This window comes from Coregonus lavaretus, assembly GCF_964263955.1.
Source record: "Coregonus lavaretus genome assembly, chromosome: 20".
Classification (NCBI taxonomy): Eukaryota; Metazoa; Chordata; class Actinopteri; order Salmoniformes; family Salmonidae; genus Coregonus; species Coregonus lavaretus.
This window is the reverse complement of record NC_140007.1, coordinates 14,198,193-14,210,923: the sequence shown is the minus strand read 5'-3', so window position 1 is coordinate 14,210,923 and position 12,731 is coordinate 14,198,193. Positions and strand designations below refer to the sequence as shown.

The window sequence follows — 12,731 nt, the reverse complement described above, 5'->3', positions numbered from 1 at the left end:
CCCCCTTTGCTATGAAGCCCCTAAATAAGATCTGGTGCAACCAATTACCTTCAGAAGTCACATAATTAGTTAAATAATGTCCACCTGTGCACAATCTAAGTGTCACATGATCTGTCACATATATATACAGAGTCTGCAACACCACTAAGCAAGGGGCAACACCAAGCAAGCGGCACCATGAAGACCAAGGAACTCTCCAGACAGGTCAGGGACACAGTTGTGGAGAAGTACAGATCAGGGTTGGGTTATAAAAAAATATCTGAAACTTTGAACATCTCACGGAGCACCATTAAATCCATTATAAAAAATTGAAAGAATATGGCACCACAATAAACCTGCCAAGAGAGGGCCGCCCACCAAAACTCACGGACCAGGCAAGGAGGGAATTAATCAGAGAGGCAACAAAGAGACCAAAGAAAACCCTGAAGGAGCTGCAAAGCTCCACAGCAGAGATTGGAGTATCTGTCCATAGGACCACTTTAAGCCGTACACTCCACAGAGCTGTGCTTTACAGAAGAGTGGCCAGAAAAAAGCCATTGCTTAAAGAAAAAATAAGCAAACACGTTTGGTGTTTGCCAAAAGGCATGTGGGAGACTCCCCAAACATATAGAAGAAGGTACTCTGGTCAGATGAGACTAAAATTGAGCTTTTTGGCCATCAAGGAAAACACTATGTCTGGCGCAAACCCAACACCTCTCATCACCCCGAGAACACCATCCCCACAGTGAAGCATGATGGTGGCAGCATCATGCTGTGGGGATGTTTTTCATCAGCAGGGACTGCGAAACTGGTCAGAATTGAAGGAATGATGGATGGCGCTAAATACAGGGAAATTCTTGAGGGAAACCTGTTTCAGTCTTCCAGAGATTTGAGACAGGGACGGAGGTTCACCTTCCAGCAGGACAATGGCCCTAAGCATACTGCTAAAGCAACACTTGAGTGGTTTAAGGGGAAACATTTAAATGTCTTGGAATGGACTAGTCAAAGCCCAGACCTCAATCCAGTTGAGAATCTGTGGTATGACTTAAAGATTGCTGTACACCAGCACAACCCATCCAACATGAAGGAGCTGGAGCAGTTTTGCCTTCAAGAATGGGCAAAAATCCCAGTGGCTAGATGTGCCAAGCTTATAGAGACATACCCCAAGAGACTTGCAACTGTAATTGCTGCAAAAGGTGGCTCTACAAAGTATTGACTTTGGGGGGGGTGAATAGTTATGCATGCTCAAGTTTTCTGTTTTTTTGTCTTATTCTTGTTTGTTTCATAATAAAAAATATTTTGCATCTTCAAAGTGGTAGGCATGTTGTGTAAATCAAATGATACAACCCCCCCAAAAAATCTATTTTAATTCCAGGTTGTAAGGCAGCAAAATAGGAAAAATGCCAAGGGGGGTGAATACTTTCGCAATTAAAGTGGCAAAACCTTAAGCCCAAACCTATTTCCACATCAAATTCATCTAATTTTGTCTTTGCCCCAAATGGCACCCTATTCCCTTTAATGCACTACTTTTACAATGGCCAATAGATCTCTGTTCAAAGGTAGTGTACTATAGGGAATATGGTGCCATTTGGGACGCACCGTTGTGAATCAGTCTTTCAACCCAGCCGTTCCATTATTTAATAATTTGATGTATTCCAACACCAGCACATCTGAAACTAGTAATCAGCAAGCCGCTGTTAATTGAAGCAGGTGGTTTTTAAACAGTAATTTTGCCCATAGTGTGTAGGGTCCTCACACTGATGGTGTTAATTAAGATTTAAGTGTGTTTGATTGACGCTTTAGCGATTATCACCCCCAAAATACCACTGGGTCAACCAGTTTGAATGAACAGTTAAACAGTTAATTGCAGGTTCTCTGCCTTGGTCTTCCTCCCTCCCTTTTAATCTTTGAAGTCTTTGTTTTCTCTCTTTTTCTCTGTCTCTTTTTCTTTTCCTCCTTCCTGCTGTGCAGTCTCCCATTCATTCATGAAAATCCTCTGTCTCTCTAGGTGTGGTTCAGCAACCGACGGGCCAGGTGGCGTAAGCAAGCGGGAGCCAATCAGCTGGCGGCGTTCAATCACCTGTTGCCGGGTGGATTCCCAGGCAGCGGCATGCCCACGCTACCCACCTACCAGCTCCAAGATTCCGGCTACCCCACAACCACGCTATCACAAGGTATAGACATATCTACCACCACCTGCAAACACATGGTCCTAACATGTAGTGTTGAGGTACCATTGTCAAAGTTGGTTAGCCACGTAGTGCTAGTTTGAGCTAATTTATTTGAACCTTGTCTGAGACCTGAAGACACATGTTACAGTAGCTCCTTGAGCTAATGCCTAGGATTTAGGTCAGTGGGCTAACACGGTCTCGTGGCGCGTAGATGACATCTGAGTCACATACATGATTTGACCTGTTACAAAACACCCAGTAGCGCTAAGATGATATTACATGACTATGGTGCTGTGTATGTGATCATCACCCATGATCTTAAATGTGATTTCTCCCTGGTCCCCCTTCTGTCGAAATCGCAGACGGTAGTGGCACGGTTCACCGCCCCCAGCCATTACCACCGTCCACCATGCACCAGGGAGGGCTGTCGGGCGGGGACAGCGGCTCGGCATACGGCCTGTCGTCCAACCGCCATGGCTTCTCCAGCTACTCTGACTCCTTCATGAGCCCCTCGGCATCCAGTAACCACATGAACCCCGTCAGCAACGGCCTCTCCCCACAGGTAAGTGCTGGGGGTCAAAGGGTCGCATGTCAGGGTGTGTGGATTTGTGTGTTTGTGTGGCGGTATTATTCCACTGCTCTGAGGGTGTGTGTACAGGTCGTGTGTGTACAAGTCGCGTTGGTGTGTGAGGACAATTCCTCCGTAGTAAGAAACGTACCTGCAACCTATAAAAAAACGTCCCATTCAATAAAAATAAAAATATTGTGCGGTAAAGAAAAGGACTATTCAAATGTCGACTGATAGGTTCTTTCTTGTCCCACTGTTTATTGTTATTGTTTATTAGGATCTCTAACAAATGGTATCATTGTTGATTGCATAAGTCCAAAACATGCATTCTCGCAACTAGGAGAAGAGTTGTGTTTTTGTCGTACCTCGGAAACCCAGTTTCTGCTTTTGATAGATTAATGCCCAGTGGCTTGTCTCTGATTAAGAGAGTCTCTTGTGGCTTTGACTGTAAACGTTTCAAGTACAGAAGATACCAATATCCTCTTGCTACAGGGGGATTTTGGATGATAATGTTTGACAATTAATTTCATCCCACATCCCTGAGCCTCAAATCAAATGAGGACGATTGTTCGACAAGTGGATTCTAAATGAATTAGAGTTTGAACTTAAAACCTACAACCATGTTAGACAAATCCTTCGCTCGACTCAGTAGGCACTACAGGGAAACAACTAATACGAAGATATCCTAGAAAAGAAAAGACGTAATCACACTAAACTAATGAGTCTTTTCACGGAATTGTCGACTGTGTCTACCGACATCATTTTCGGAATTAATAGACGTCGCTGTCAAAGCACTCTGTCCTAATGTATTGTAACTGATAAAAATAAGGCTTAGCTACCCAAGACAAACTTCCATAGACTAATATTGCATGGTAAATGACCTAGGGATTCAGTATTTTTCACTCAGAAAATAGATTTTAATGTATCATTGAAAGTTAAGGCATTATTCTATGAGGCAGGTATACCATTTTAATGTCATAGAGCTTCTTCCTCAGATTCTAAGTGATAACTTAATAACTTGATGCTAACAAGCCTGTTCTTCCTCTTCTGTGGGAGGTCCATCAGGTTTTTACATTTTAGGCTTTATTTTCTTGGTCATCTCTTATTAGAGGACAGTGGACTCGATAAGGGAATGTTACACCGCTGTTTCCTTTCCCCTCTATCATCCGCAATGCTATTGTTGTGTGTGCGTGCGTGTGTGTGCGTGTGTGTGCGTGTGTGTGGCATGCAAATAGGAATTGTCCACCTTATCCTCTCATGGCATCTTGAACAATAACCATTGAAAATTAGAATTTCTGATCGGGTTTGATTCTTAACAGCCACAGAATAGAGTACTAGGGTGGATATTGATGCAAATCACTGGTGAGGAAATTATATGCCATTACTCACCAAAACTGGGCAGTCCAGCCCACCCGGAGCAACAAGATCTGACTAACAAGCAGAAAATAAGATTGAAATGGTATTTAAAGAGTCTAAAATTTAAATTAATGCCACATTTGTCCGCAATTACCCCCGCATTCACACATATTTTATTGCGATTCCCCCCCCATCCCACCCCCCTTTAAATATTTCTCAAAGCAGATTGAGAAAACTGGTAATACTTCCTCTCTTTTTTTCGGCGGAGAAGAGAAGAAAGAATGAAGGATTTGGGTGACAAAAAAGAGATTTTCTCTTGTACTGGAGAGTTGGGGGATAACAGGCGCGTTCCTCAGCGTTTTCTGATTGTTAATCGTAGTGGTGGGGCTTTGGGAGGCTAATGCTTAGCGCTGCAAACCTGCATAAATATCAGGGACATGGGTTGGCTTTTCCTTATGATTATTAACGTGACTCCCGCTCTCCCTTGCTTGTTCGCCGGTAGAACAGATAAAATAACAAGACTTCCCTGTTTTACATTAGGGATTACGACGCTATAGTTCCCAAGCCTACTGTATGGGCAAGAAGAGATTTTTCTATTAAGAGGGGCCTTTACTTAGATTTTGCATACGTATGCGTTTATATATTAGCAATGGAATTTGAAAGTGATTTTTAATTCAATTTTATTCTAATAGGAAATAACTGAACTCCAGTATATTGTAAATTAATTTCTAATAACATTACTCTAAGAATTTAAGAACACGTGTTTCATTTGCATTTGAAGTGACAGAAACATTTAAATAACGTGATGTTAATTCACTGCAACTCATATGCAACTCATATGAAATCCATAACAATGTGAGTTGTGTCAGCAACAGAGAAATTAGTTGTTTAAGCAGGTGGGTCAGTGATTCACAATCACAACCCATCCATTCTAATACGTTGCTCTACATGGGTGTTGCGTAAAGGTGTGTGTGTGTGTGTGTGTGTGTAAAAGGGTTTTACATTTCTCCAGTCTTAGCAACTCTATCTAGCTCTTCTCAACTCCCCCCCCCCCCCCTCTCTCTCTCTCTCTCTCTCTCTCTCTCTCTCTCTCTCTCTCTCTCTCTTACCCCTTCACCCTGGTCGACATGTGGCAATCCCATCAACCTCTCATTGTGGGAGAAATTAATGTCCTCCCTGACAGCAGGACTATCACAGTTCAGCCCTCCAGACCACCACACTGCGCTCTGCACAAGCAACCCCTGGCCGTGCCCCTGCAGACACAAATACTATTTTCTCCTCCCCTTCTCTCCTCCCCCGTCTCCCCCTTTTCTGCAGGGAAGGCTCATGGCATCTGCTGAAAAAGCTGCCCGCCTCTTTTTTTTCTCTAAATCGAAATTCCTCCTCCTCTTCTCTTTTTTGATCTCCCTCACTCTCTCCCCAAAATGTTCTGCTTTTCCCATCTCTCTCTTTCTCTCTGTGGAGTATTTTTCTCTGTCCTCAGTGTAGGCTACTATTTCCCCAACCCTTCTGAATGCCTTTAATAAAGCGTTCTATATGCGCACAGCAGAGAGAATATTTCCTTTACAGCAGGCAGGAACATATGGGGGAGATGGAGCTTTCCCCAGTATGATTATCCCATACAGTGCCAAAGCATGGGAATATATATGGAAATGTACGTGAGTGTGTGTGTGTGTAAATAAAATGATTTTGTTGTGTGTTATTGGGGATGTGAGCAGAGGAGCATTCTCCAGCCAATCCAGCATTTACAACTTCTTCTTCCCCAAAGGAACGTTTCTGTTCCAAAGTGGTTGTTTGTTCATTTCCTTTCCTCGTTACAAGACTAAGATGTTTTAGTGAGTTTGTGTCTTGTTGGTTCTAATTGGTTTGACAGAGCTTGCAATGGAAAGAGCTTTACTTTGATCCAATTGTGGTTTATGCAACTAACAGCAGCCCCACAAAATATTTATTCCCCCCCGTTTTTGTACCAGTACAAGCATTTTGTCTCGAAGCGATACATGTATTTGCTCATATTCCTTACTGTCCCACACAACTTCCTTATAGTGGGTTGGTGTTAGTGTACAAATGCATACTATTGAGGTTTTTCAATAACTTTTAAGACCCCACCTTTGTAGCTGGGCTTTTAATAAGTGATTGTTTTGCTTTCTATGTTATTTTATTATTGTTTTAATGTAAAGTGTGTAGCGATTCTAAATGCACTTTAAATAAAGTTTGATTTGATGTTGTCAACAACAGTAAACAGCACTTAGTATTGCCTAGTAGTGTACTGTAGATGTAAACACAGGTCAACTGCACCTTCTTTTCCTTCCCTTTTGTGCACTACATGAAAAACCTGTTCCAACCACATTCTATTGCTTATTTAATTCCCCCATTCTGAAAGAACCTGTTATAGACAATAGCAATCTGCATACTGCATACCTCAGACTTAGATGACCAAGACCAAGTCATTACTAGTCAAGATTAAATAGTCCAAACTGAAGATATTAACTTAATATGTTCTAGTAGCGTTATGCCAGAGTTGAACAGGTTCGTTCTCTGTGGGTGTTGTTGTGTTTGGTGTCGATTGAATGTTACTGGAGGCTGCCATTCATTGAATGTTACTGGAGGCTGCCATCCATTGACTCTTACTGGAAGCTGCCATCCATTGAATGTTCCTGGATGCTGCCATCCATTGAATGTTACTGGAAGCTGCCATCCATTGAATGTTACTGGAGGCTGCCATCCATTGAATGTTACTGGAGGCTACCATCCATTGAATGTTACTTGAGGCTGCCATCCATTTAATGTTACTGGAGGCTGCCATCCATTGAATGTTACTGGAGGGTGCCATTAATTTAATGTTACTGGAGCCTGCCATCTATTGAATGTTACTGGAGGCTGCCATCCATTGAATGTTACTGGAGGCTGCCATCCATTGAATGTGCCTGGAGGGTGCCATTCATTGAATGTTACTGGAGGCTGCCATCCATTGACTGTTATTGGAAGCTGCCATCCATTGAATGTTCCTGGAGGCTGCCATCCATTGAATGTTACTGGAGGCTGCCATCCATTGAATGTTACTGGAGGCGGCCATCCATTGAATGTTACTGGAGGCTGCCATCCATTGAATGTTACTGGAGGCTGCAATCCATTGAATGTTACTGGAGGCTGCCATTCATTGAATGTTACTGGAGGCTGCCATCCATTGACTGTTACTGGAAGCTGCCATCCATTGAATGTTCCTGGATGCTGCCATCCATTGAATGTTACTGGAAGCTGCCATCCATTGAATGTTACTGGAGGCTGCCATCCATTGAATGTTACTGGAGGCTGCCATCCATTGAATGTTACTGGAGGCTGCCATCCATTGAATGTTACTGGAGGCTGCCATCCATTTAATGTTACTGGAGGCTGCCATCCATTGAATGTTCCTGGAGACTGCCATCCATTGAATGTTACTGGAGGGTGCCATTAATTTAATGTTACTGGAGCCTGCCATCTATTGAATGTTACTGGAGGCTGCTATCCATTGAATGTTACTGGAGGCTGCCATCCATTGAATGTTACTGGAGGCTGCTATCCATTGAATGTTCCTGGAGGGTGCCATTAATTGAATGTTACTGGAAACTGCCATTCATTGAATGTTACTGGAGGCTGCCATCCATTGAATGTTCCTGGAGCCTGCCATCCATTGAATGTTACTGGAGGCTGCCATTCATTGAATGTTACTGGAGGCTGCCATCCATTGAATGTTCCTGGAGCCTGCCATCCATTGAATGTTACTGGAGGCTGCCATTCATTGAATGTTACTGGAGGCTGCCATCCATTGAATGTTACTGGAGGCTGCCATTCATTGAATGTTACTGGAGGCTGCCATCCATTGAATGTTACTGGAGACTGCCATCCATTGAATGTTACTGGAGGCTGCCATCCATTGAATGTTACTGGAGGCTGCCATTGATTACCGCTCTTATACCAAACCTATACAAAACTCAAATTAAAATGATATCTCCCTCTCTCTCTCCCCCACCCTCTATTGTAGTTATATCTAGCTTTGTCCTGGTAAAACTGATGGCTGGTATGGCTAAGACTTAGACTAGTTCCATTAAGCCCCCTTTGGCCCTACCAGTCAGAGGTAGGGAGTGATATTCCAGCCTTGAACACGTGTCTCTAACTCTCCATATCTTAGTAGGTGTTAGACAGCCTATCATCTTATACATGAGCCTGTCCAGTCTGAGCTCAGGGTAATAAGGCTTATAAGACAGGTTTCTCACCACAATTTGTTGAATTTTTATAAAGTATGAGCAATGTGATTTAACCACTAGAAATTCCATAAACAACAAAATAATTGTATATAATTTATTTTAAATTAAATAATTTGTATTGTTTTGATGACATGAAAACATGCACTCTCACTATGAGCAAAGAGGGGTTGAAATGAAAAGCATGAGAAATAAATATTTTTGAAATGCAGTTTATGGTATCACTGCATTAGCGTTTTCATTGCGAGATCAACCATCTTGACCCCTCCATCATGTTTCCAATCATTTACATGAGATAACAATGTTGGGAGTATTTCCAAATAATGAGCTTGAAAATAGCATAACGTCCATGCCCTGTGACAGGCAATAATTCAATTTGGATAGTGCATATTGCTTTTGGCATCTGATGCACACACAAGACGTTTTGTGCCTCCCCCCTTTCAAATTGAATACGAAAGAATTACTGACTTTCATGTAGGAAACTAGCAGTAGAATGCAGCCAATTCCAAGTCTTATTGAGTGAGAAAATTACAATATGAAAATGCTAGCCTTGCGATGGGAAAGTGCATTTGATATGTATACACTCCCTCTTCTTCTCGCAGCCTGGCTCCCAGTCATTCTGTTACAGCCTCGGATTCTTGATGAAATAAAGCTGATCTTATTGAACCACGTAAAAAAAAAATCTGTTGGGCTATTTTCGGTCATCCCATTGTCAGACTGTTTTCTATATGAATTGTCAGTCAGACAGGCACAATGTTGGTCCCCTAATCCCTCGCTGTCAGGACACACAACTTGTTGACCTGTCACAGATAAACAAACAATTACCCACAAACAAACCCCAACTAAACCCATAAATTCATCATAAAAGTCAACAAAAGCACACACACAAAAAAACGGAGAAAAAAGTCAAGGTTTTTCCTTCTCAATTTCCATTGCTGTGGTGGAGGAAGATTTGTGTTTTGGAATGGCGGAAGAGCTCTGGCTAGCATTTGATGTCGGGGAGTGTGTGTTTGTGTGTGTGTGTGTGTGAGCGACTAAGGCTGGGGTTTCAGCACTAGGGGATCAGAGCCACTGTAGCGCTCTCCCTTTGATCCATATCCCTAGGCCTGCCTGCCTGTGCCGCGTGCGCTAACTCAGGCCTCACTAGTGATTCCTGACAACTGTCTGCCCGAGATAAGGGGAGGGGGCCTTCTCCTCTCCCTCCCTCCTGTTCTCTCTCTCTCTCCCTCTCTCACTCCCTCACCCCTCACCACAGCACTTCCATTAGCACAGCAGCCACTTTTTTAAAAAGGGGATGAATATTTAAGAATCCTGCACAGGGGTTGCCAAAAAAATAAACATTTACCAGGGGAGAGAAAAACAAAATGTTTGACAAGACACTGTGAGAGAGCGAGAGAGAGAGCGAGAGCGAGAGAGAGAGCGAGAGAGAGAGAGAGAGAGAGAGAGAGAGAGAGAGAGAGAGAGAGAGAGAGAGAGAGAGAGAGAGAGAGAGAGAGAGAGAGAGAGAGAGAGAGAGAGAGACTTGCGCCTTAGTCTCCTACGTTATGAAAACTTGGGGGTATTAAGCTCCTTCACTGGGCACCGTGTCAGCTGGCAAGCTCCGGTGTCAACAAATCAGAAAGGATGAATGCATATATTTACATCACTTCCATACTTAGAGAGAGGGAGAGTGGGGGGGAAGGGGGTACATACTTGTTAATTAGAACTCATCCTAAATACAGATGCTGTTTCAATTTGGGGAGAATAAAAAAAAAAGTAAGAAGCTTTAGAAGAGAAAAAGATGAGACCTGCCAAGAAAATCAGGCGAATTTAAATCATATCCACTGGCGGAATGTTTTTTTTTGCATACATTTACTTATTTATTCATTTTGTCTTCTTCTTCTACCAGCGCTGGAAGCGTGAAAATAAGAAAATAGGAGTCTTCCTGGTCTGGTAATAGCAATTGTAGGTAGCATAGTTTCAATGGTTCGGATGAGTGGAAAGCTCTCCTCCTTCCTCCTCTTCTCTTTCTCTGTGGAAGAATGGACTCAATAGCCCTTAAGCCCCTTAAAAGGTGTTTGAGCCTCCTGGTGGTTAGGCAGGGCTATCGCTAGCCCAAACCATCTGGAGGTAAAACTATTCAGAATACAATACAGTACAGTACTGAACAATGGGAATTTGAGCGACCAGACATAGTGGTTATGGCAGGTGCATGGATAACAAAATGATAGGATGTCCTTGTGATTACTGAGAATACAGATGCATCATGTGAAATTTGATATTATAAGGACTCATTGGTTAACTTGGTTGCTCGTTCATTTACTTTGATTGGCTTTCTGTTGTCAAATAGTACTTGGTATTATTGGACCTTGTCAAATCTATTCTTTGTATTCCTGACCTCAAGATACTATTATATTATTTATTTAGATTTTTTATTGGATTTCTCTGTTGACAATTGGACATCTCTCTCCCTCTTTTCACATTCTCTCCAATTCACTCTTTCTCTATCCCTTTCGGTCTGACATCACCTCTGTCTTTCACTCCTTCTTTCTATTCACATTTCTCTCCTCTCTCTCTCTCTCTCTCTCTCTCTCTCTCTCTCTCTCTCTCTCTCTCTCTCTCTCTCTCTCTCTCTCTCTCTCTCTCTCTCTCTCTCTCTCTCTCTCTCTCCCCAGAGAGGCAACATTATTCCCCCTCTCATAGATGAAAGGCTAGAGAGGACAATAAAAATGCTATTTAAATGCAAGGTTGTTTGTGTGCGGGTGAGAGATATTTTTCCTGCTGAAAGTGAGGATGCTGTTGCATCCTGATAAATAGCAAATATAAGGGAATGCGATTTACATTTATCTTGCAGAGGCAGCCAATATGAATTTCAGTAAATCCTAGAAGATGAGGATTTAAGTGGGGTGGTGGAGACCGAAAAGCACACTGTGGGACCCACGCAGTCGCAAAGGCCTATTAGATCAGGAGCTGTGTTTCTTTATTACACTTTATGGGCTCGGCATTGACAGTATCTTGAATACTGATCATATAGGCATATATACAGTATATACACTGAGCATACAAAACCTTAAGAACACCTGCTTTTTCCATGACATAGACATATTAGGAAGGTATACTCATTGTATATACTGTACATTTACATTATTTCCAGAAGAGACTTCATTATAGAGGTTCTGAGTTAATTTTAACAGCTATTTTCACAGCCTTTTATCTAAACCACAGACAGTAAGTAAACAATGGCTGTCATATAGAATAGAATATATGAATGGACACCTAACCCTATTTTAGGGATGCAGGCAGGCTACAGCATACACTAACAGCCTTGGAGAGGGATTTTCTCAATCTAAATCACCCTTTTTTCATATAGTATTCCTGCTACTGTAGGACAACAACACTACCTCAATTGTTCCATTGACCAGTAATAGAGTTCAATTTCAATCAGAAACAATTTCACAAAAAAACTATGGGTACAGATTGGTGTTCTTATTGTGCCATCATCTCTGTGGGTCTTTCTTGTGACTCGTTGGGCCTTTCACAAGGTGGAACTGTCCTGTCAAAGGTCAAAAGGTTGGAAGGTCACTGGCCACTGATGTGAACCTGCACCAGACACCCAGAGGTGAAAGATCAGCAGGGTGCATGTGCTTCCTGTTGGTCACAGATACCACTCTGACAGGTGGGGAAGCCGTGATTGATTAGTCTGGATGGTGAGTGTAGCGTTTAGTCTGGTTTAACCAGGCTAGTAAGTTATTGATACCCCTTAGAATAGCAAAAGGTGCGACTGTCACTCCGGTCAATCAGACCGTGTTGGTGTCGGTCCAATGTTACTGTACCGTAGGCTGACAATTCACCATTGATTAACAGCCTTTCCGTTGCTGCTCTTTTACGAAACGTATACAAAACTTCAGACTGAAAGTAACCCATTTTTTCAATGATAGACTATCTCCCTCTCTCTGTCTCTTTCTCTCCCTCGCTCTCTCTCTCTGCGCTGCGGTCCCCAGCTGGCTCGTGCTAACAGCAGCCCTCTCCCACTCGGTCTCCAGCTGAGAGCCATTTCACTATTTATTTGCATGTAATTATGGGCTATGAGGTTCCAATATTAGCACTGTCAAGAACAATTTGACCTGACATTCTTCACTGGGCCAACTCCCCACTGTTTTTAGCAAACAAAACTCCCCCCTCCTTCCCCCTCTCTCGCTTCCTCCCTCGCCTCAGTGAGTTCCCATTTCCCACCATCCGGTAGCGGCACCAGCTCTCGTGGGCTGGTCGGTGAAAAAAGCCCACTCTGGCAAAATCAAAGGCTGCCGTTTAATTTGGCGGAGGCGGCAGAGTGGAGAGGCGAGACGCAGGGAAGGGGTGGCGGGGAGGGGGCAAAAGGGGGCGGAGAAGTGGAGAGGGGTGCGATAGAGGAAAGCTTACCTTGTTCCTGGCGTTCCT

The 12,731-nt window shown here is 43.0% G+C and overlaps 1 protein-coding gene across 1 annotated transcript in view; it reads left to right on the top strand.

Moving 5' to 3' along the window:
- Nucleotides 1-12,731, top strand: part of LOC311147370 (paired box protein Pax-7-like) — a 66,015-nt gene that overhangs the window by 40,548 nt on the left and 12,736 nt on the right. The window contains exons 6-7 of the mRNA XM_084184061.1: nt 1,988-2,153; nt 2,513-2,712. Of these exons, the coding sequence (XP_084040187.1) occupies nt 1,988-2,153; nt 2,513-2,712 (366 nt within the window). The remainder of the gene's footprint in view (nt 1-1,987; nt 2,154-2,512; nt 2,713-12,731) is intronic.